The 23,993-nt window shown below is 42.2% G+C and overlaps 2 protein-coding genes across 3 annotated transcripts; one reads left to right on the forward strand and one right to left on the reverse strand.

Moving 5' to 3' along the window:
• The first annotated feature begins 1,215 nt into the window (after nucleotides 1–1,215).
• Nucleotides 1,216–6,431, forward strand: LOC311062489 (protein CutA homolog). 2 transcript variants are annotated; one of them, XM_084081545.1, is made up of 7 exons: nucleotides 1,224–1,283; nucleotides 1,837–1,902; nucleotides 2,446–2,594; nucleotides 2,834–2,893; nucleotides 4,164–4,209; nucleotides 4,960–5,009; nucleotides 6,078–6,431. In XM_084081545.1, the coding sequence occupies exons 2-7, from the start codon at nucleotides 1,840–1,842 to the stop codon at nucleotides 6,175–6,177; spliced, it is 468 nt and encodes a 155-aa protein (XP_083937671.1). In that variant the 5' UTR covers nucleotides 1,224–1,283; nucleotides 1,837–1,839; the 3' UTR covers nucleotides 6,178–6,431. The 2 variants fall into 2 exon arrangements, with proteins under 2 accessions (XP_083937672.1, XP_083937671.1); XM_084081546.1 differs by lacking the exon at nucleotides 1,837–1,902 and having other exon boundaries at nucleotides 1,216–1,283.
• A 2,263-nt stretch (nucleotides 6,432–8,694) lies between these two features.
• Nucleotides 8,695–16,611, reverse strand: LOC311054403 (somatostatin receptor 3; the record flags this gene model as incomplete). Its single annotated transcript, XM_084070346.1, has 4 exons — nucleotides 8,695–9,426; nucleotides 11,160–11,634; nucleotides 12,079–12,456; nucleotides 16,589–16,611. 4 exons carry the CDS (start codon nucleotides 16,609–16,611, stop codon nucleotides 8,695–8,697), a joined length of 1,608 nt encoding a protein of 535 aa, XP_083926472.1.
• Nucleotides 16,612–23,993: the final 7,382 nt, after the last annotated feature.

Raw genomic sequence — 23,993 nt, forward strand, 5'->3', positions numbered from 1 at the left:
TGTTCACGTTTGTGCATCAGTTGATGTTTTATAAACTGCAAAGTAGTTAGAAACTAAAGATGTGTGTGTGTGTGTGTATGTGTGTGTGTGTGTGTGTGTGTGTGTGTGTGTGTGTGTGTGTGTGTGTGTGTGTGTGTGTGCGTGCGTGCGTGCGTGCGTGCGTGCGTGCGTGCGTGCGTGCGTGCGTGCGTGTGTGTGTGTGTGTGCGTGCATGCGTGTGTGTGTTGGGATGGGGGGGATTGTAATTTTCAACTGACATAATTATGCCGATGTTTGCATTTGATATAGGCTATACGTAATATTAGTTCAAAGACTTATAGGGATTCTTATTTACAAAACTTTGCTAAATCACTTTTATGTAGAAGTCAGTCCTATGTTTCACTTTGCATTCAGGCAAATACTGTTGTCTATTATTTCCAGAATTTCATGTCAATTGTTATGTTTGTTATAGGCTAGTTATTGAATGAATTACACTCACTTGCTTCTACTAACACTTATCTTGAAAAAGAGCTAAATGTGTGCTTCACCCAAACATTTTAGGGGCATAAATCCTAAACACGCAAGACCACAATGGAAACAAGGCTTTTTGTGTTATCCTTTTTAGCACCATTGTATAAATAGCACCACTGTAGGCCTACTATTTGCAATCTGTTAATAAAGTAGGCTATTCAGTATTCAATCAATCAAATAACACATAAATAAAATTAACTTAGTTATTAACTTTATTGTTAATACAAACTACCAGCTCACTCACTGTGATATGTACGCGGGTGAAGATGAATATCAAGCAACTTACCTATTAGGATGGCTGTGTACAGAAGAGTGGGCCGTTGTAGACTTTGCATGCCGAATACTTTGCGTATTCGGTCAGGAGCGGATACGGAAACGACCTGTGTGAACGTACGTAACGCATGTGTGTGTGTGTGTGTGTGTGTGTGTGTGTGTGTGTGTGTGTGTGTGTGTGTGTGTGTGTGTGTGTGTGTGTGTGTGTGTGTGTGTGTGTGTGTGTGTGTGTGTGTGTGTGTGGGGGGGGGGGACATTACCGGATACAGTAGGCGGGCTCTAGACCGGATATTAGTGCCTAAAAGTAAATAGAAACCACATAGCTACTGACATTCAGGGGTTTGCTCGCATAGATATACGTCTATGTTCGCTCGTACGAGACGAGAGTTTGAGTTTGACAGACACTCCCCGCCCATGTCCCCGCCCCGGCCACTCCACTTTACGGCAGCCGTGTTAAGGCGTGCTGCTGCTGCTGAATTCAGACACATAGCAGCCTAAAGGTACAGAAAGTAGTCCTGTTGTTGTTGTTGTTATTATTAGGTTATCATCTGTGTAGCCATGGTTCACATGACGCTCGTCTGCCATGTTTCAGGGCTATCATCTGTGATACATTTGGCGTGTCCTCCACCCGTCTTGCCCGTTACGAACAAGGCTGTAGTTCTGTTTAACAAGCTGCTGCTTGTTTCATGGATAACAACAACAACTTTTGCCTTGGATCAAGACTATCATAGATGTATTTGATCGAGTGTCTGACTTCTGCTTTCGTAAACCAAAGCAGAAGTCGAACTCGATCAAATACATCTTCTGCTTTCTTAAACTAAAGCAGAAGATGTATATTTCGTAAACGAAAGCATTTGTCAGACTCGATCAAATACATCTATGATAGTCTTGATCCGCTTTTTATCAGATGCACTGACTATTTCGTGGTGCATGGCTGCATGTTTACCTACATATTTGGGTTTTTAGGGAATCCACTTCTAGCGTTAGTTTATTTACAATACATGTGTAGTTGTACTGTAGCTAGCTATAGCTAATGTTATTTGCCTTGCCCAGGCAATGCGTATTGGACTGCCCAGTGCAGAGACATTGCAAGGCGTGTCTATGAAATCACTGGTCCTGGTGAGTGCATACTCCATGCATTCTGCACATTACTGATACTTGCACACTACTGACAACATGATTACACTGGGAATGTGTAGTTCCAGGGGTGCAACAGCTAATCAAACGAATAATTAAAAAAACAAAAAAACTGATACCAGCTTCTGTAATAAATCAATTAATTATCGATCCTTATCTTGGGTAGGTGAAAAGTTTCAAAAAATGTACTTGAAAATAGCAGATCTACAAGCCCACAATGAGTCACGATGTCGTGACGAGAGCTTGTAGATCTGCTGTTTCCATCATTTTGCACGCCACATTGTGCGATGAGGTTTAAAATATTGCTTAAGTGGTAAATCGATTACTTATATTAGTTTTGTGTATTCGATTAATTGAAGAAGTAATCAATAGAATACTTGTTAATAAATTAATGGGTAGTTTCAGCCCTGCATTGTTGTTGTTGTGCATGTCTAGTTCTGTTTCTCTTGGACACTCAGCTGTCCTCCCTGGCACATGTTGACGTTCATCTTGCCTCTGTTTCCATGACAACTGTATCATCTCTAGACTGTCCTGGTGAGCGGGTTGATGTTCCAGCTGCTGAGGACTGTAGGACTGAGAGCATTTTCCATGGCATCTGAGACATACACATCTGGCACGCATTCTGCAGCCTTTGTCACCTGTCCCAATGACACGGTGGCAAGAGACCTGGCCAGGTGACACACTGAGTGCACACATCCCGATCATCTGTCTGTCTGTCTGTCTCTCTCTATCATACCATTTACTCTTTTTTTTATCGATACATATATATACGACACACAGACAGACAAAAAAGACAGCCATGTCCTTTTCAGTGTCTGGATCTCATTATTCACGTTACAAATGTTGCCCCTCACAGCGCTTGGTTCCACTTGTAGATTTGTTCGTGGTTAATTGATCCATTTGTTTCTCACAGAGGTATTGTGGAGAGGAAGCTGGCTGCTTGTGTCAACATCGTCCCTGCCATCAAATCTATGTAAGTTTATATCAAGGATCAAACATTATGTAACTACTTTGACTTGGGCCTGCCTAATTTATACTTAACACAAAACGCTATCGGTCGGCGAAAGAAATTCAAACTACCATACTGTAGTAGGTTACCATTGAAAATCACCTGCATGACAAAGTATCCTTTAGGCTTTAAGCTCCTTGTACTGTGTGTGTGTGTGTGTGTGTGTGTGTGTGTGTGTGTGTGTGTGTGTGTGTGTGTGTGTGTGTGTGTGTGTGTGTGTGTGTGTGTGTGTGTGTGTGTGTGTGTGTGTGTGTGTGCGCGCGCATGCCTAATAATAATAATAAACTTTATTTTTATAGCACTTTTCAAATGTAATAGTCTTTTCGGGAGAGAGAGAGGAACGTAATTGTTCTTTTTGATTTTCATAATTTGTTCTGAGTTAATATGTTGCATTCTGCATTCTGAAACTGAATGTCTACCAAAGTGCTGTGTAGGCTGCAGCATTTAATATGCAGTAACTCCCGCCCGCCTCTTCAAACAACACAACAAAGTTAACTGTCAATCTAAATCACAAAATGTTGATTTTTCTCCTTATAGTAGGCTTGTTTTGCTTGTTATTGTATTGTAGCCTATGCATAAGCAACAGTTCGACCAGTTTAATCTAATATATACATCTACCAATATGCTTAGCAATGACAGACAGACAGACCCACATACCTTACCCTGTAACACTTTAGATGTAGATAAATAAATAAAAGGAAAACAATGTTTAGGGTGGGCCAGAGCAGCTGGACATCCTGTGTGACTAGGAAGAAGTGGTCAATATGCATGGAGACAAGGTGATCATGCCTTATCTGTTGTGTTTAACAACTGAATGGCTTGTCACGTGTGGTACAAATGAAAACATGGATATATTTTTAGTGAACAGAGGGGGGCAGTTTTTTTACATTAAGTAGTTTAGAGTTGGAAGAGAGTATAATGAAAGTCCTACTAAACTCATTCCACTCTACAACTCCCACTTGCCGCCCATTCACATCAAACACAACTCCCACCCGCTTTGCTAAATATCACCACACAGATCAATTCTAGAGAAAGCAACATGTGGGCGATGTGAGAGAAATTTCAGTAATTAGTACACCATGAATTATTAGAATGCATTGTAGAAATGACAGGTTCTGTAGGTTGTACAACATAGCCGAAATGATTTCAGTCTATATTTGGGCGCAGGTTTTGATCAGGAGATGATACTGTACATTATTATATTTTTGCCCACCTTTCTTCTTGTTGTCCTCAGATATGAATGGCAGGGTAAAATCGAGGAGGACAGTGAAGTGCTGCTGGTAAGTGTCTCTTACCCAACATGCTGCATGATGCTACATAACAGCCGAATCTTGACAGTTTCTACAACTCAGTTTAAAACCCTGTTTTATTTATTTGCTTAGATTTTCTTTTACCGTTTACTGTAGGTACAGTATGCCCCTTTTAGGTGCTGATCTAGTATTTGAACAACAACATTAAGCAATCATTAGTAGAGACAACGAAAGCTCTATAAATGTTACATAGCGTCTCTGTCGGGTGGAAACCTCATATGTCCAAAACGGTTACTTTTCAGGATTCAAATTCAAAAATAGCAAATGTAGCAGATCCACAAGCTCAAAGTGTGTCGCTTCGCGCCAAGTTTCGAGCTTGTGGATCTGTTACTTTTGATACTTTTGTGTGACGCATGTAGTGTGATCAAGTAGGGGCATTCATTTACGAAACAACACAAGAAGTAATATGGAGATAAGGTTTCTCCCCGACAGCAATGATATACTATACAATGAATATCACATATTTGGTAACATTTCTTATCTGGGTACAGAAACTTTATTAAAAAAGTTGTAAATAATCACGCTCATCCACAGTTTAAAAAGCCAGGTGCTGGGCAGAACCAGAGTCACAGAAAACAGTATTTGCAGGAAAGACACTGTATCATCATGTTTATCATGGCAAGTTCAGGTGCATGTTGAGCCAAAGGGCAGGACAGAAGAACCTTATTTGAACTGCAGATTTAATTCACTGATTATTCAACTAATGTGTTGTGCTTTTAGATGATCAAGACCAGAAGTACTAAAGTGCCTGCCCTTGCCGAATATGTCCGGTAAGATATAATGTATACTATGGCCAGAGGTGGTAGAAAGTGGATCCTAGCCTGCAAATAAACTAGAACCCCAACATTTTGATTAGGGTTTGTGCCCAACTGTGTGTGTGTGTGTGTGTGTGTGTGTGTGTGTGTGTGTGTGTGTGTGTGTGTGTGTGTTTGCATGAGAGGGGGGAGGGGTGCATGCGAGTTCTTAGGTTAAGATCACCTTCCTAATAATGATCTGTACTGTTCAACCACTTAAACCCTATATACTTGGTTGACCGAGGCCTATACTAGCGCCCTTCCTGGTTTTCCCTCTACACTAAATATCTTTTTGGTGAAAATGGCACATCTACAAGCTTGTTTCTGTTGAATGTTCAGCCCAGAATAGGGGCGCTAGGGTTTAAGTGGTTCTGTTTGACCTCCTGTTTTATCTATATCAGTGGATCTCAAAGTGGGGTCCAGGGGCAGTCGGGGCTCCTTGAAGGGGTTCCAAATGGACAGGTCTGTAACTGAGAGTTTACAAAGGGTCCATTTGGTTCCATTTGTATACTTTCAGAGTTATGGGGGTCCTTGGAACCACTGGCATATATCATCTTAAGTCATGACTGCAGTGGCTTTATCAGGTCATAAGTGAGCCCCTTATTTCCCCTGCCTTTACTTAGTCTGTTTTGCATAAACTAAATTGTGCATATAATGCATTGCAGATAATAATTATGTTGTATCCGCATGAGGGATTTATCAGTTGTGTTCCGACTTCACTTTGACATAAAACCAAAATGAGAAAAGCATGTCATTGTGACCATGGTGGGTGCAATTAATTAAAGGGAACATTGCTGTCACCATGTCATTATGCCTTCTTTGCTCTGCCAATTTGTCCTAATATTATTGTGTACACCCTTTGTACTCGGATGATTCAAAGTGGGGCAGTTAGTTCAAGCTATCACAACCTTGACTATGCGCGTGCGTGCAGATGCACGCACACGTGTTCAAAGGAGTTCAAATAAGGCTATTCTCTCCTGCCCTTTGGCTCAACATGCACCTGATGTGTGCAGATGACTCACATTAGTCTGTTGTGCTTCCCAGCTCTAACCACCCCTATGAAGTGGCTGAAGTCATTAGCCTGCCAATCGACCAGGGCAACCCGCCCTACCTCAAGTGGATCGGAGACATGGTTCCCGAATAATAACATACTGACACATTTGTCACATTGACACATTTATAAATAAAATCCATTATTATTATTTGTGAAGCAACAAAACGTTTACCTTTCAGCTGCATTTTCATCATTCCATATTGAACATGTCAGGAAATGTATACTCGTCATCATTTTAGGGTACTCTGTTCTATCTGTACCACTATGCCGTGAAGAAGCATGGGTTTAGACTGAAGGTGATAGATTTGGAATAGTAAAAGTCAATAAAGATGCCTTGTGGATTTTATTAATTTGATTTTGTTTTGGCATTCACACCCTTTAATCTGTCAGTTGCTCAATTTGGCCACTAGGTGGCATCATTGGTTAAATTAGAAAATGTTTTAGAAGAAAACATTCCCTGGGAGTCTTTGAATTGTGAAGTGTGTCTTTAAAAGTAATGGATCGCAAATACTTTTTTTCATTTCTTTGTTATCTTGAGAATAAGGATAATGGCTTTGTCATTGCTGAAAACCCTTTGTTTCTAGATGTAAATATAAAACAAAAAGTTCAGAAATGTGTTTGGTAGATTATTTCTCTGTTATACTGCTGGAAAGCCTGTTTATTTCCCTTCTAAATGGTGCCCCATTTCTAGGGAACATGCATTTATGGGATAAGAATCTTCCCTACCAATGCCACACACTTATTCCGCTGTTGCTATTGATTCTTGTTTGGTGGATAAGTTGGAGACATCAGTAACAAGGAAGAAACAAGACATAATTGGAAATTTTACAATTTATCCATTTAACAAACAGGCGCCTCAGCAGCATGTGGATGAACCATAAACAGACAACAGCCGCGCTCGGGTGGTGAAAGTGCCAAAGTCAGGTGTCTCAAGTCAGCCAAAGTGGTTGTGTTGGTCTCTCTAGCACGAACAGCACACCCCAGGCTGATCCCACTACAAGTGTTCAAGTGAGTTGAGGTTAGGACTGTTGGCAGGCCATTTAATTCCAGTCTCTCTACTCCCAAATTCCGGAAGTAGTCTCTGATAAACAATACCATGTGCTCTTCCAAATGCACGTTCCTTACAAATCGTGCACACTTTCAAAGGGAAATAAACAGGCTTTCCAATGGTATAATAGGTATTGCCAAGCATTGCTACAACAGAAATGATATTACAAACACATTTTTTTAAATGTAAATGGGCCAACTCTGCACTCTAGAGAGGAACTGATCTAAAAGACATTCACGTTTGTCAGTCAAATCTCACAAACAAAGAATGCAAACATGTATTAGCTGAATCTCTCAAAATCCCATTTGCAATTAAGGCATGGAAATTCACTGAAGCATCACACAATCACATACTGTTACCTACAATATTGTATTTTAAGACATACGTACATTTTACAATCCAAATATTTTGGTCTATGTGAACTCCACAAAGTAGGGAACTGATATTAAATGGACTTGGCTACTTGCTTCAAGCACACAGTATTAAAACATCTTGGATCCAAGGCTCTTTACTGGGACAATTGTAAAACTCTTCATGACACATTAAGTGGAAAAATGCATCATTCTTTTACAAATCTCATAAGCAAACTCCTGCCCTTTCACTTATTCACAGCTTTAGATGCACCTCTGTTTACAATCACTCCAGTTTTCTAGATGCCTACTTATGAATATGCATTATCTGGAGGTAATAAGTGCTGTTTAAGAGACTTTTTATGTCCATTCAATAAAACTCACATATATTATTTAACTCAGACACAGTGTAAGCTAAAGACATGTGAAAATTACTCATTGTATGTTTGTAGTAGGACTAAACGATCTGAGAAAAGACTTGCATTGATGGTGCTGGTTTGCAAAAAATAAATAATAATTCAGGCTAAGAGTTTATAAAATATGTAGCCTACATCTTTCTTCCAAGAGAAAACAACATGAAGCATACAAAAACAAATCTGAATGCATTCATTTTAGTCCCAGTGTGTATACTGTAGTGTAGATGTTACACAAACCATTTTGCACTGTAAAAACAGGCTTTTTTTTTTTACAGTTATGGCTGACACTGTACAAGAACATTTATTTGACATTTACATTCTCATTTTTCAGCAGGCTACAAGTCATAATATTTAGTATTCTTTCAGTGCACGATAATGATGATTACATGCACTCAAGATTTGCATGTTGTAAATGCTCCTACTTGAAGTTTGCAATCTGCAGTGTCGTAGCTGGCAAGCATTCACAGCAGATGGTGTAACCACTTAAAGCCGTACTTTATACTTTATCATACAGATCTACAAGCTCACACATCCGGTTTTGACGCATTGTGAGCCTAGTAGATCTGATATTTGCACACATTTTGATATATACTGTATATATATTTGTATAAACTAAATGGCCCCTTATGGGTCCATTTGGTTCCATTTGTACACTCAGGGTTAAATCAACACTGAATTTTAATTCTCTCAGAGTTAAAAGAATCCATTGGACGCCCTTGGACCAGAGAAACAGTGTCTTATAGTAGCCTGCACACTGGAGTAACAACACTGAAAACCTACATGTCGAGGCCACTCACAGACAGCTAATTTTAAGAACTGTTCTTTCCTCAGTCGACGCTTCAGCTAGTGACCTATTGCTTCCCCCCTTTGATCTACCAGCCAACGTGGACATTGTCTCAGCAGGACACATGCCTGGGCCTTCCCCAGCCGTGTCTGCAATGTAGGCACTCTGCCCGGCAGGGGGCTCTGGCTCCGTTTCCCCATCCTGAGAGAACAGTACCTGGGGTCTCTCTTCCATCCCTCCTCCACTGTTACCGTTCTGCACGATCCTGCTGATTTCTGCCACCTGTGTGGTGTCGTCTGTTCCCCCCTTCATCTCCCCCTCTTCCTCTTCCTCACCGCCGCCTCCCGTATCGTTTCCCAGCCCGTTTCGAGGTTGAAGCACGATGCCGGCCCATTCCTCCGTGGGACGCTTAAACTCGGTGCCGGCTCTCTCCTGGGTATCCACCCTGCGCGAGGAGCGGCACAGTGCCTTCCGGAAGCCCCTCTTGAAGTTGTCAGACAGGAAGCCGTACAGTATGGGGTTGGCACAGCTGTTGGCGTACGACAGCACCACCACGAAGAAGTACAGTCCCCTGAAGTCCCTGGGCAGCACCACCAGGAGGTTGACAATGTTCAGGGCGTAGAAAGGTAACCAGCACAGGACAAACACCACCACCACCACCACCACCATGCGCGTGATTTTACGCTCCGACTTCCTGCGACGAGAGGACGTGGCCCGCACCCGTTTCCCTGCACTGCGCACCTTGGAGACGAAAAAGGGGAAAATAACAAGGTTTTAATGGTTCAATTTACGGCTTAAATGAGGCAACAGGGAATATTGACGGTAGAAGACGGTAATGAGACTTTTGCCACATCATTACTTTGAGTCCATGCTATTCACAGAGTCGAAATATTGGTCTGCAAAAATAAGTCCCAAATGAACCATGGCCTTCAGAGCCATTCTGTTGTTTTCATCTCATGAATGTCTCATGAGATGAAAACAACAGAATGGCTCTGAGAGACGAACAACTGTTGCTCATTAAAGAGCTGGAAGTAGTGGAATTGCGAGGTCTGAAGTTCTCCAGTCTGCACTAGAACCATGTATTGTATGAATGAATACATATTTCAGCTCTTACCCGCATCTGAGAAAAGCACAAGTGTACAGAAAGCGTCTAATGATACTGTGCCACAGGACACAGGAATGACAGGATGATCCATTTTCTATGTTTTGTGCATCATTTGATATACACTGTAGTGGGGCTCATTATTAATGTACGTCATCACAACAACAACATATCAAACCTGTCAGTATTTCAGTGTTGAAACATTGTTGATACTGTGAACCATGTAGAATAAACACAATACATCTGCACACCAAACAAAGCTGCCTTTTGCAGAATTTATTAGAGAGTGACATTTTAAGCCACCAGGCTCTGAGGAAGAGTCTGGTGATTGGTGTCACTCTAATCAATTCTGCAAAAGCGAGCTTTGTTTGGTGTACGGATTTGGCCAGAACTGGCTTAGTAAAAGGTCAAAGCCGAAATTGCAGTTTACCTCCCCTTGTGGTCTCCTGATAGGTGATTTTTCAGGCCAGTTTTGAAAGAAACCAGTATTTCCCATCTTTTAATGGATCGTGTCAGGGCATTCAACATTTTGGTGGTAGAGTAGTAGAATGACAATTTCCCCATTTTTGTTCTATATTTGAGTAATACCAGATCATTGTCGCTCCATCTAGTGGATGTGGGTGTCACTCACTTTGGAGAAGCAGTTAGTCAGGTATGAGGGTATTTATTGACTATCTTAAATACCAATCCCATTTAAAAAAAATATATATATATATATATTTGGGGCTTTTATGCCTTTATTTGACAGTACAATAGGCTGACAGGAAATGGGGAGAGAGATGGGGGGGTGACCATAGAGTTAAAAATAATAGAGAGGGCACCGGATATCCCCTCCCTTCCAATTGCATTGAGTTGCTCACACAGCGCATGGGCCAAAATCACCCCTGACGCGCTTTGCGTCACAGAAGCGCGCAGCCCCGTGCGCAAGCTCGTGCGCACGTTCGTGAGTCGAGCCCATTGGTCGAAACCGTTTTTGCTCGTTCGTGACAGTGGCCCAAGCTGCAGTACCTCAAATGGCCAGCATGTCCATTCCGCTTCAATGAAACCACTGGGTTCTGGGGGCTTGGGGGTGACCTGTGACACACAGCAAAGGTCGTCGGGATCGGGAGTCGAACCCGCGACACGCTGTAAAGCTGGATTATCAGCGTATGTGGTATGCGCCTGGACCGCTAGGCCGGCGGGCGCCCACCAATCCAATTTTTATTGGAATTGTGTACGTTGGAATTAGGTGGGTCATGGGCTTAAGGCCGAGAGGTAGTCGAATCAGTTTGTTTTGAGAGGTCTGAGGCTTATAGTTTTGAGTGACATTGAGAAGTTACAGAACCAAGAGGTGTAATGATTACAGTACCTGTGCAATGGGAAAACAACGTACCTTGATAACTATAAGCAGGTAGCACAGGCAAATGACCAGCAGCGGGAACAGGAAGCCCACGGTGGACGTGTAGACGATGAAGGACGCCTTCCACACGGCGGCCGGCTCGGGCCACACGATGCTACAGTTGCCGTCGTCCTTCAGCACGTCGGCGAACACCACCACGGGCAGCACCACCACGGAGGACACGGCCCACACCGTGCCGTTGATGGCCTTGGCCATGCGGGGGCGCCGCCACCACGAGGAGCGGATGGGGTGCACCACGGCCACGTAGCGGTCGATGGACATCATGGTGAGGCAGAAGATGCTGGTGAACTGGTTGATGGCGTCCACCGTCATCACCACGCGGCACACCAGCGAGCCGAACGGCCAGGAGAGCAGCGCGTTCTGCACCGCCAGGAAGGGCAGGCCGAGCATGAAGAGCTCGTCGGCGATCGCCAGGTTGAGGATGTAGATGTTGGTGACCGACTCGGTCCTATGGAGCGGTGGACAGAGTTGGTTATGGTAATAGCCAAAAACTGTGCTCGAGTGAAAGTTACTTTACAATTATAATGACTCAAGTAGAAGTAAATGTAGTCGTCTGAGTTAGGAGTAAGAAAGTATAGTGAAAAGACAAGCTCATATGATCTGATTTATTATTTAAATAATGAGAATGTAATTGAAATGTCTCAAATCTTTCTGAGAGAATGAATGTGAATTTAAAAAAGAAATTGAAACAAATAAAAGTGGAATGTAGCCTAATCGTTTGAAAAATGTTACCTATGCTCCTTTACATTTGGCCCAAATGTAAGGAGTTACACTTTTTCTTCACAAATATACTTGTATGTGAAAAGTGAAAAGCACATGGCCTTAAAACTACTCTTACAAGTACAGTTCATACAAAAAGTTACTGAAGTAAATGAAACTTATTACTACCCACCTCTGGTAATGCAGGACCACATAGATGACCAGAGTGTTGCCCACCAGGCCCACAATGCACACCATCACGTAGATGAGGGGGATGAGGACCCCCGCCACGCTGGGGACAAACCCTGCGTCGTCGCCGTCGGGCTCCGTCCAGTTCGGCCAGCTGCTGTTCAGGAAGAAGGTGCCGCCGTCGGTGTGGGCGAGGCCTGTGGGGGTCGGCGTGGAGGGGGGCAGGAGACGGGAATGCTGGGGCATGGCGGTGTTGACCCAGGTGGCGCTAGAGGGTTCCTGTGGCAGTATGGAGGCGTGGGCTGCTTGGATGAGCTCCATAAGGACTTCAGAGGACGAGTGGCGACAGGCGGTATAGGCTCGGTTCAGTGACACGTTAGTCCTGTAGAAAGGATGTACAATTGCGGACGTTTTAATTCAGAGCAGCTTACTTTACTTTGTTTGTTTATTTATGGGACAGTGCACGTTAATGAACATTCAATTAATAAATGTACAAGAATTCAAGCAATTGAACATGGTACCATGTAAACATGCCAGATTTCCATCGTAGTCCCACATATAAAAACAACATGACAAAAACAGAAGATACAACATACAATATACAACTGCCTATGCAAATACATTTTGGAAATACCATACCTAATTTAAGCCTAACTAACAACCTAAATACCTACTATAAAGAGAACGTGACGTCACACCATTGAAAGCAATAGCTGAAACCCTCACAATATGGTACCACCTGTCCTTTGGGGATCACTCGTTCTAAGGCCTATTTTGACATGTCTAAGATTTAAAATGTATCGATGGTCACATGTTTGAGACATTTTAGTTGTGTTTTAAAAGTACACAAGGTGTGGCTTTCTCTTAGAGTGACTGGGAGGCTATTCCATCGTAGGCTTCCATAGAGGGAGAGGACATTCTGTCCAAAAGTGGTCTGCCTACGATGGACCTCACAGTCCCCTCTGGTGTCTGACCTAGTGCCACGTCCAGTGTCTCTCTTCCTCTGGATAAAATCACACACTGGAGGAGGACCCAGTCCATGTAGACATTTATAGTCATTATCAAAGTGTTTATTGAACTCTAGTCAATAAACAAGGTAAATAATCACATACATAGAGTGCAGAGAGAATGGCTTCAAAGAGACAGTGATCAAAGAAGGCTAGAAGAGAACATAACAGAGAAACAGCTGTAAATGTTGATGTTCTTTCTTTTATCCTTTATATGGATTCCATTAGCTTCTAGAAAGTTTATTTTTTTCTATGGAAATAACTAAAACTAATGTTTACTTCTGTAAACCTGTGATGTGACAATAAAGCAGATTCTGATTCTGAATGTAACTGAATGGACCTGTAAAGGTAATTTGTACTCCTTCAGAGTTGACTTAGCAATTAACAAATGGATTCTAAACAGCTAGTTGTTGCCATAACTCCTGTCGTGCAAACAACAGCAAGTACACGAGGGCATGAGGACAAAAGCACTTGATGCATTTACTTTATTTATACAAGACTTGTTTACAAAGCTGTCTAAAGCTTCATAATAATTGCGCCACGGCACAAGCACACTCTGGCCCGCGCGGCGGTAATGGCTCATAATTGGTTTTCTGTTAGGAGCACAATGCGCCCGCTTATGACTGGAAAAGCGGTATGTCCTCCGCAGCCTTATGGGTAATTACTGCCGATGTGAGGATAATGAAGAGGAAAATAAGTAGAGGAAAATGGACGAGGGGCAACAAAGTCAAGTCAAATCAAATGTTATTTATATAGCACGTTTAGTATACTCAATGTGCTTTACTTCAAAATAAAGCTAAAATGAAAATAGGAAAGACAAAGTGACAAAGCATAAGAAAAGAACATATAAAATAGAAGTTATTATTACATATGAAAACATAAAATAAAAATTGTGGCCAGAAGGTTGCCGGTTCAATATCCCCCCCACCACCACCACCACCACCAGAAACCCATTAAGACCTGAGACCGATTCTACAAATGCATTCTAAGTCAGTAGTTCTCCAGCTTTTTCATGTCAAGGACCCCTAAATTGATACATATTTGGCCGCAGACCCCCATCTGAAAATGTTTCGGACCAGGGATACCCAGAAGAGAAGATTTGTGTTAAAATATGCAAAATGATATAACATTTTTCAAACACTGTCAAGATTTTTCAATATAAATTCAAAAATAGCAGATGTACAAGCTTGTAGATCTGCTAAATCTGAAATGACACAGAATGCTTTCCCGGTTTCAATGGGTTAATACCCAAGACACCTGACAGTAACAGTGTGTGAGTAGAAAACACATCCTAATCCCCAGTGTTTATTTATCAGTTTGTTACTCTCCGAGTTACATCTGTACACTCTCACAGTGTTAAACGAATTCACAGGATTTCACGGTGTGAAGAGCAACATGCTGAGCACACACAGACAAAGTAATAGCCACTTATATCAGTAGCACTGGTTTCCCATCAAGCAATGTGGTCGGAGAGGCGTGTGATTTCCCCCAGGTTTTACATCCTGAATTCCCAGTAGGCCTATACTGCTGTCACTTCCACACAGCACTTCTGTTCCAACACCCAACAGCGGTTGGTAGCGGTTATATGGTTATATGGCACTATATGACACAACTTCCGTTGTACCAAAGTGCTGTACAGAACATTTCATCAGCACAACAGAAAAAACAATAATAAACAACATACAGAGGTATAATAAACACGATTCATTAACAACATATCGAACAGAAACAATAAGATGAAAGCCAAGACAACATAATATACATCGAGGATTTATATCTATAATGCACTGGTTTCTCTGGCAATGAAAACAAACAATATGAGCTGTAATGATGGAGATGGAGAGATTCTTCCTTCATAGGGGAGTTCACATAGACAAGCAGTCAAGTCAAACCTGCCACAGGCAAACAGCCAATCAACAGGGGAGAAAATAAACACTATAGAAACACTATAGTGTGTTTCCATAGAAACACAAAAACACAGATATATAAAATGTTGTACCCTGGTGTTAAAAGTGCGTGCGTGCGTGCGTGCGTGCGTGCGTGCGTGCGTGCGTGCGTGCGTGCGTGCGTGCGTGCGTGCGTGCGTGCGTGCGTACGTGCGTGCGTGCGTGAGTGCGAGAGAAATTAGAGAACATCTTAGTGGCAGCGCATTGTAACCTCTATTACTCTTATTTATTTTTGATTCAATAAATGTATTTGTTTTGTTTATGTAAAGCCTCATTAAGTACCAAGAAAAGTGCTCTGTAAGAATGATTTATTATTATTATTATAATTATTATTATTATTATTATTATTATTATTATTATTACTTGAAATGTTTTCCCTCTCTATGGTACATTTATAATTTAACAAGCCTGCAGTTCATCACAGCATGGGAGCTGGCTTGACTGGCAAGAGTATAGCTATTTAAAAATGTGACAATGGGGGAGGTACTGATTTCTCTTGCTGCATGCCATTACGTAGATTGAACTGTCTCACTGTCTGAACTGCTTCACTATAGTGACTACTGAACTGTCTCACTGTCTGAACAGCCTCACTATCGTGACTACTGAACTGTCTCACTGTCTGATCAGCCTCACTATAGTGACTACTAAACAGCCTCACTATCACGACAAGTTGTGAGTTTGTAGATTAGCTATTTTCAGCGTGGGACACCATACGATGGAGTAAACATTAGGCAATAGTCGATGTTGACAGCTTGTGTCTGTTCTGTAGCATACTGTTCTAACCATTTGGCTTGTCCCACCTTATGTACTGTAGCACGTGGGTTAGGCCTAATTTACAGTCCATACACAAAATAGTGTCACTTGCCGCAATGAACTGTTGTAAATCAGTTCTTGTTTGCAAGTGACACTATCGTACAATGGAGTATACATTTGTTTTTTGCAAATATATAGAACATGCACATTCCCAGCAGGCTGAATCTGACCTTTTTGTTAAGGTTTTCTTTTTAAGAAATTGGGATCGATTAATTAATTAATTAAGACAGGCTTAATTAATTACTACCACTGTTAACATTCCTATAACAGTGGTGTTTCCCAGTTCACTTGGACTGAACTTTAGAGGAAGGCCCATAATACAGCAGCGCATTCCAGTGAGAGCTACATACTGTACATACAGTACATATATACACAGCATACATGTCATGCTTTCATCTACTGCATGCAGCAGCCAGGAGAAAAGACATGGGCGATAGAGTAAACATTCATGAATTTAACATGATGGGTACAAAGGGTTTTAATATTTTGAGCTGGCAGGATTTCTGATATGTATGTGCGCACATGCGTGTACATGCATGCGTGAAAATTCCTATGAACGTTTATACAGGTTTTAGAGTGTATTTACGTGTAAGGCTTTTATGTGTTGCACAGACAGACAGACAGACAGGCACGCACGCACGCACGCACGCACGCACGCAGAGACTGCTCTCTATCTTAACTGTATTCTCTGGTGTGCAGCTCAATCACCTAATCTCAGAGGGCCACAACGGCAGACGACCGTTCTGACCTCCCGCTTCCTTTGTTTGCCATTGTGTTGCCAGAAACAAACCACATGTCTTATTGGAAGCTGTTGCTATGGCGATGGAGGGTCTCAAGACAGGTCCCATTAGGCCTGGCACATAACATGCCAAGAAATGGGATAAATGGTGTTCAAATAGGAAGACGACAAAAGAGGACAGGAAGTACAATTAATTCTGTTATTGTTTTCCTGTGTTATTGTTTTCCTGTGTGTGTGTGTGTGTGTGTGTGTGTGTGTGTGTGTGTGTGTGTGTGTGTGTGTGTGTGTGTGTGTGTGTGTGTGTGTGTGTGTGTGTGTGTGTGTGAGGGAATAACCTCAGTCCAGTCCAGTCTACAACTGCTGTGTGCAGATAGGTGTTGATATAGAGCCCCCCCTATAGAGCTTGTAGATCGGCTTTTTTCCAATTTCACTGTCATCTGGGAACCCCCCCCAAATCATGTGGGGACCCCCCTGGGGATCCAGTCCCACAGGTTGAGAACCCCTGATATAGAGCAAAAGGACAATGGCTCATGATTCTTAAATATCACTATATTTCACTCAGTGGAGGTGAGCGTCCTGCCAGTAATTGTCCACAATAAATTTAAAAGTTGACTTCCAGGGACGACTTATTAATTAATTAATTAATTAAATGTATGTATCAAAATTGCTAGATGAATTATATGAAAATATTCAAATGTCTTCGGTAAAGTTAATTTCATAAGAGAGGGGGGGTTCAAAATGTACTTCTAAACAGGGTATTCTAGTGCTTTGGGTAACATTAAATGTATTTTATTTTTTAAAGCGCAAAGATATATCCATGAATTCCAGTCTACGTGGGGTGAGTAATCGATAGTTTACAGCAGGGGTCTTCAATAGCGCAGCACTCTGTGCCGCGCTATGAGCTTGTATATCCGCTATCTTTTAATAGCCAAAGTATAAAATAATGGGTATAACTCAAATCTAAAATGACACAGATGCGTTTCCAGATTGAATGGGTTAGACTTAGAGGGGTCTGTAGTTTTGATTTTAGTGCCTTTGAGGCGCTAGAGTACCATGAGGTGCATACATAGACAAAATTACATTGGATGAGTGTTCCAGCTAGTGTCCTCAGTGTATTCCTACTGACCAACGAGGAGATTCTGCCCAAGAAATCGTATTCTTTGGTTGACTTTCTTGATGACTTTTGTTGCCATTTTATCACCGGAGAGATTGTTATCTAAAATACAACCCAGATAGGTAATCTCGTCTTTCCTTGGGAATCGTAAAGTCTGTGGCCTTACTGAGGTTAATTCTTTTCACAGAGCCCAGAGCTAAGGGCTTTTTCAATCTGCAATTCGTTCTGGTCCGAGACCTTCCAGGAGCAAACAGATTAGCTAGGTCAGGAGGTAGTCAATGGACACATGCACACGCACACGCACACACACACATTTAATTAAGCAATTACAGCCAGAGAGAAATGGAATGGTAAATTGGACACATTTATAAAACGCTTTTTCTAGTCTTTCTGACCTGTGCTACTTCACATTCATTCATTCGCACGCACGCACGCACACACACACACACACACACACACACACACACACACACACACACACACACACACACACACACACACACACACACACACACACACACACACACACACACACACACACACACACACACACACACACACACACACACACACACACACACACACACACACACACACACACACCTCACACTGTCTTGCTCAAGGACACTTTGACCCGCAGCCAGGACAAGAGGAGCCAGGGATCTAACAGGAACATTCTGGCACCAATTCGGACACACTAGCTCAGTGGTTCATGTACAATGTACACATGGAACCAAATGGACTTTCACCACACTACATTTCAAAGACAAATATTGTACTTTTGACTCCATTCTTTTCTAGGAAGGGGGAAAGTACGAATTAAACACATAAGCCCTATTGCAAATATAGTGGAAAACAGCAGATCAACTCACTCACAATGTGTTGCGATGCGACACGTTGTGAGCTTGTAGATCTGCTATTTTCAAGAAATCTACAAACAAGTTGAAACAATTTGAATAATTTTGAACATTTCTAGCAACACAAATCTTCTCTTATGAGGGTCCCTGGACCCTGAAAATCTTTAAACATGGGAGTCCAAACACTTTTGGGGATCTTTGACATAAAATTGTTCGAGAACCACGTAATCTGGGCGGCCATATAACTGAATGAGAAGAGAAGCAGCGTGGGAAACAAATGGTCCCATGTTTGATTCCCGGCCACAGCAATGTGTCGAAGTGTCCCTGAGCAAGACACTCAACCCCTAACTGCACCCCCTCCTGCACTCAAGTCTGACCACTTGAGCAGCAATCAGCTGGGTGAAGCTGAACACTGAATTTCCTCTGTAGGATCAAATAGGTCAATTTTTTTGTATTATCTAAATCAGTGGTTCTCTAACGGGTCCATTTGGTTTCATTTGTACACTCTCTGAGTTACAGAGATAGAAATGCCATTAAATGCGGGTCCATAGCCTAATGCATGTCAAACTGGGGGTCCTCGAAAAAATGGTTGAGAATCACTGCTAGAGCCGGAAATATATCTTCTCTTATTGGGGTCCCTGGTATATCTTTTCAAATGGGGGTCCGCAGGCTAATAAGTGTCAATTTGGGGGTCCTTGACATGAAAACGTTTGAGAACCACTAATCTAAATAACATACTTAGCTTCTGTGGACAAGCATACGTCTAAATAACATGCATAATGTGAATCAAGTGCCCACTACCGTACGTCTAAATAACAATAAACCTTGAATCAAGTGCCCACTACCCTTCTATGGGGTGGCAGTGGCTCAGGGGTAGAGTGGCCAGTAGAGCGGTTGGACGGGAACCGCAAGGTTTCCAGTTCGATCCCAGGCTCTCCCAGAGTTAGTGTCGAAGTGTCCTTCAGCAAGACGCTGAACCCCTAATTGCTCCCGATGAGCAGGTTGGTGCCTTGCATGGCTTCCTCCGCCGTCGGTGCATGAATGTGTGTGTGAATGGGTGAACGTAATGCACAATCTATGTAAAGTGCTTTGGATAAAAGTACTATATAAATGCACCATTTACCATTTACCCAACATGCATCTGCATAGCAAAACATGCATGTTATGGAATTTGGGACCAAGTAGTGCTATGAACGAATGAACTTGTTCTCATGCTATTCAACAAAATGTGGAATGCCCTATCAAAAGGAGTAAAGGAGTGTAAAACCCTACTCACTTTCAAAACTGCCCTAAAGATACACCTTCAGGAGGCTGCAATTCAAAAATGGCCCCTGTCTAAGTCTTAACCTGTACTTAGTTCCATGTACTGTTGTTCTCATGTCTTACTAAATAAAGTACATCAATCATCAATCAAAACACGCAATGCCAGCCCACTGGACAGAATCAAATGAATAGCAATCTGGGAACCCATGAATAAATACACTTGGACAGAATACATTAACAAAAGCCTTCAGATCTTCAGTTTGAGAGTGCATGTGGGAGAGAGACCGACAAAACAGAGGGAAAGCAGTGAGAGACAGAGAGCGAGAGAGAGAGGGAGGGATCAATTTAATTTAAATAGTGCCAAATCACAAGACACTTTACATAGGAGTGAAAAGACACTTTTGGTATATAGAGCAGGTGAAGACCCTATACTGTATATATGCACAGTCTCAGAGACCCAATAATTCCCCTGTGAGTGGCGATGGTGGCAAGGGAAAATCTCCCCTTTAATGGGAAAAAAAACATCAAGCAGAACCTATAGCGCTATAGGTTAAGTGGTCATCTGCCTTGACCGGTGGGTTGAGTAAAGAAAAAGAGAGAGAGAGAGAGAGAGTGTGTGTGTGTGTGTGTGTGTGTGTGTGTGTGTGTGTGTGTGTGTGTGTGTGTGTGTGTGTGTGTGTGTGTGTGTGTGTGTGTGTGTGTGTGTGTGTGTGTGTGTGTGTGTGTGTGTGTGTGTGTGTGTGTGTGTGTGTGTATAAGAGAAATACCATTTGCACTTAATGTATTTTCACACTGTGTCTCAAGAGCCATTAGGTTGAGCAGACAGACTCCATTGAATAGATAACACTGATGAACAGAGGGTGAGACAACCTTGACACAGTTGACAGACAATGCAGGCTCCTGTCTGGTAAAAAAAATCACTTCTCACTTCTTCTACTGTCTGGCACAATTAATTTCCTCTACATTTTCTTGTAATTAATTGGATTAGTTAGTTTAGTTCCAGGACTATTAGGCTAGACCAGTGGTTCTCAACCTTTTCAGGCCGCGAACCCCCAAAAATGTATCATATTTCAACTGGGGACCCCCCAAAAGAATCATATTTTAACTGGGGACCCCCCACCCTGACACCCACTTGGAATTGTAGGAGTTGAGGCATTACATTTAGTTTGACTCAGTTCCCACAGATAAATATGGTGAAAATAGCAGATATACAAGCTGGTAGGCTTGTAGCTTGTTGGCTATTTTCAAAATAGCCTTTTGCTTATATTATTTGACAGTTTGACCAATGTTTGACCAGTTTTTATAGTATAGTATTACTTTTGATGCAGTCATTTTTAGCGGCGCTAGCCGCTCTATACCTTTAGGTATAGTATAGACCGGATCCTGCTCTATACCTGACTTTGTCCGTGTTCACCGTCAACGCTCTGATTTGTCAGACCCGTCAACGCTCTGATTGGTCAGACCCGTCAACGCTCTGATTGGTCAGACCCGTCAACGCTCTGATTGGTCAGACCCGTCAACAAAGTGATTGGTCAAGCTTCACGTGACACATGGCTATAAACACATTATAAACACATATCGATGACAAAATGTATCAAAGGCGCCGCTACCTTCACACAGGGTGTGATTTTTTTATGTCTTAAAAAGGTCTTAAAAGTCCTTAAATTGTCACTTTACTGTCATCATGGGGACCTCCCCAAGAAAATAAATATCATGTGGCGACCCACCTGGGGGTCCCGACCCACAGGTTGAGAACCACCGGGCTAGACGTATACAGCTGCGGACGGATCCAGGTGCCGGGGTGTTAAAACTGCTAATCACTGCTGTCAACCTCTGACTGCAACACTTTGACACTCTCCGCTGTGGATCAGACAGTCCTGCCCGCTCCACTGAACCTCTCACTGGCCTATAGGCTCTGACAGCCTGACCGCAGAGTCACCCCTGCAGCCCACATGATCTGTGTGTGCTGCCCCGGCCCCCTGGCTGTCACACTGATGCTATTGTCTATACACGTCAGTGCTTCTCACAACTTTTTCCAAGGACCCCCCACCTGAAAATATGTTGTGCATGCATGCATGGACCCCCAGAAGCAAACAGTTGTGTTAAAAATGTTTGCCTTAAAAAAAAAAGGATTTAACGATTTGCAGACATATACAAGATTTTTTCAAAAATAGCAGATCTACAAGCTCATAGTGCCGCGCTATGAGCTTGTATATCTACTATTTTTGAATAGCCAAAGTATGAAATATGGATAAAGGGGTTAAAATGATTGTGACGACCAATGGTCTACATCAGTGCTTCTCAAATTGTTTCCATGTCAAGGACCCCCAAATTGATATGTACAGTATTTGGCCACGGACCCCCAAATGAAAAGGTTTTATGCCAGGGACCCCCATAAGAGAAGATTTGTGTTTTTTTTGTAGATCTGCTCATTTTGATTAGGCAACATATAAATGGATAAAGTGGTTAAAATGATTGTGATGCTATGTTAACTACTTTTGCTGGGGACCCCCCTCCCCCCCAGGACCCCACTTTGAGAACCAATGGTCTACATAAGTGGTTCTCAAACGTTTTAATTTCAAGGACCCCCAGTTTGATAGCATTAAGCCACAGACCCCCATTTGATACAATTTCTTTTTTAATCTCTGGGACCCTAAATCCTAACCAAATGGACCATTATTTTTTGTTCCATTTGTCAGTGACAGAACCATAAATCCTCAAGGACCCCTGGTCTCCATCACTGTGGTTCCCCTAAAAAAAAATGTTTTCTTTGGCCGCAGACCCCCATTAGAAAATGTGTTGTGCCAGGGACCCCCATAAGAGCTAGATTTAGTCAAGAATAGACATTTCTTTAAAAAATAGCTGAACATTTTAGTATTTTGCTGAGGACCCCCTGGAACTCCCCCAAGTACCCCTAGGGTTCCCCAGACTTCACTTTGAGAAACTTTTTGTTTAAATCTACTTTAAATGTCAATATAAGAGTAGCCTAACAACATTGACATAATTCTTCAACATCGCAAAGAAGACCCTCGAAGCAGCTGTAAGGAGGGCAATAAACCACTATAAAAAGCAAGATATCATATTAAAACTCACCTCTCTGCAAACATCTGTGGTTGTCCATCTTCATCTGGAACTGCACCAAAGCGTTCATTGGCCTATTTTCTTTCTTTATACATTAGATTTTCGAACTTAAAATCAAATGAGCCACAATGTCAGTGATGGTCCTCCTGGAGAGAGAGAGCGAGAGACTACTACTAGGAGCAGTAGAGAGAGATGTGCCACAATTCATATGCGCGCCGCGCGTAAACAGTTGACTGTCTGTCTGCTCTGAGGTGCTTGTTGTTCCCATGCGCTTGTGCACCTGATCCCGCCCCCTAACACATGCACGGCGCGCACACGCGCGGGCGCGATAATGGTAAAAGCCAAGTAGTGGAGTAAAAGTACGATATTTTCCTCTGAGATGTAGTGGGGTAGAAGTAAAAGTATTGAAAATTGTAAATACTGAAGTAGAAATATCTCACATTGTACTCAGGACATGTACTTAGTTACTTTACGCCACTGCCTAATGGTAAAGCTGCTGATGATGATAACATAGAGTCTGCAGACTTTTCCTCACATAGGCTTTATTAGGCTACTAGTATGAAGGTCATCCACTGCTGCAGGGCGTCTAATCAAACACCACTTAGTATGAACTGTTAGCAATTATTGTAATTATTCAGTCCATTTCACATCATCATGACACTTTGATCATCTGAACTATCAAGTCATGCTGAGGAGCCATTGTTTAATAATTGCTATGCATTACTGCCATTTTTTAATTAATCTTTATAAAATGTATAAAATAAATCAATGCATATCATGTGATTATGATTGCTTTTAATTTGTAATTATGCTATAGCAGGGTGGGCATTAGCCTGGCATTGGCCAGACTGATACACGTTATCAGTCGGGCCAATGCCACGCTAGGTCACCTAGGTGGGCATAGCCTATAACAGGGATTCTCAAACTTTCTCATGTCAAGGACCATTTGGTCACAGACCCCCATCTGAAAATATTTTGTGCCAGGGACCCCCATACATGATTTGTGTTGTTAAAATGTTTTAAAATAATTTAATATTTTTGAAAATAGCAGATCTACGCATTGTGAGCAGATGTAAAGTTGTTAAACTGATTTAGCTGG

The sequence above is a fragment of the Gymnoscopelus microlampas genome, assembly GCF_963454915.1.
Source record: "Gymnoscopelus microlampas genome assembly, chromosome: 2".
Classification (NCBI taxonomy): Eukaryota; Metazoa; Chordata; class Actinopteri; order Myctophiformes; family Myctophidae; genus Gymnoscopelus; species Gymnoscopelus microlampas.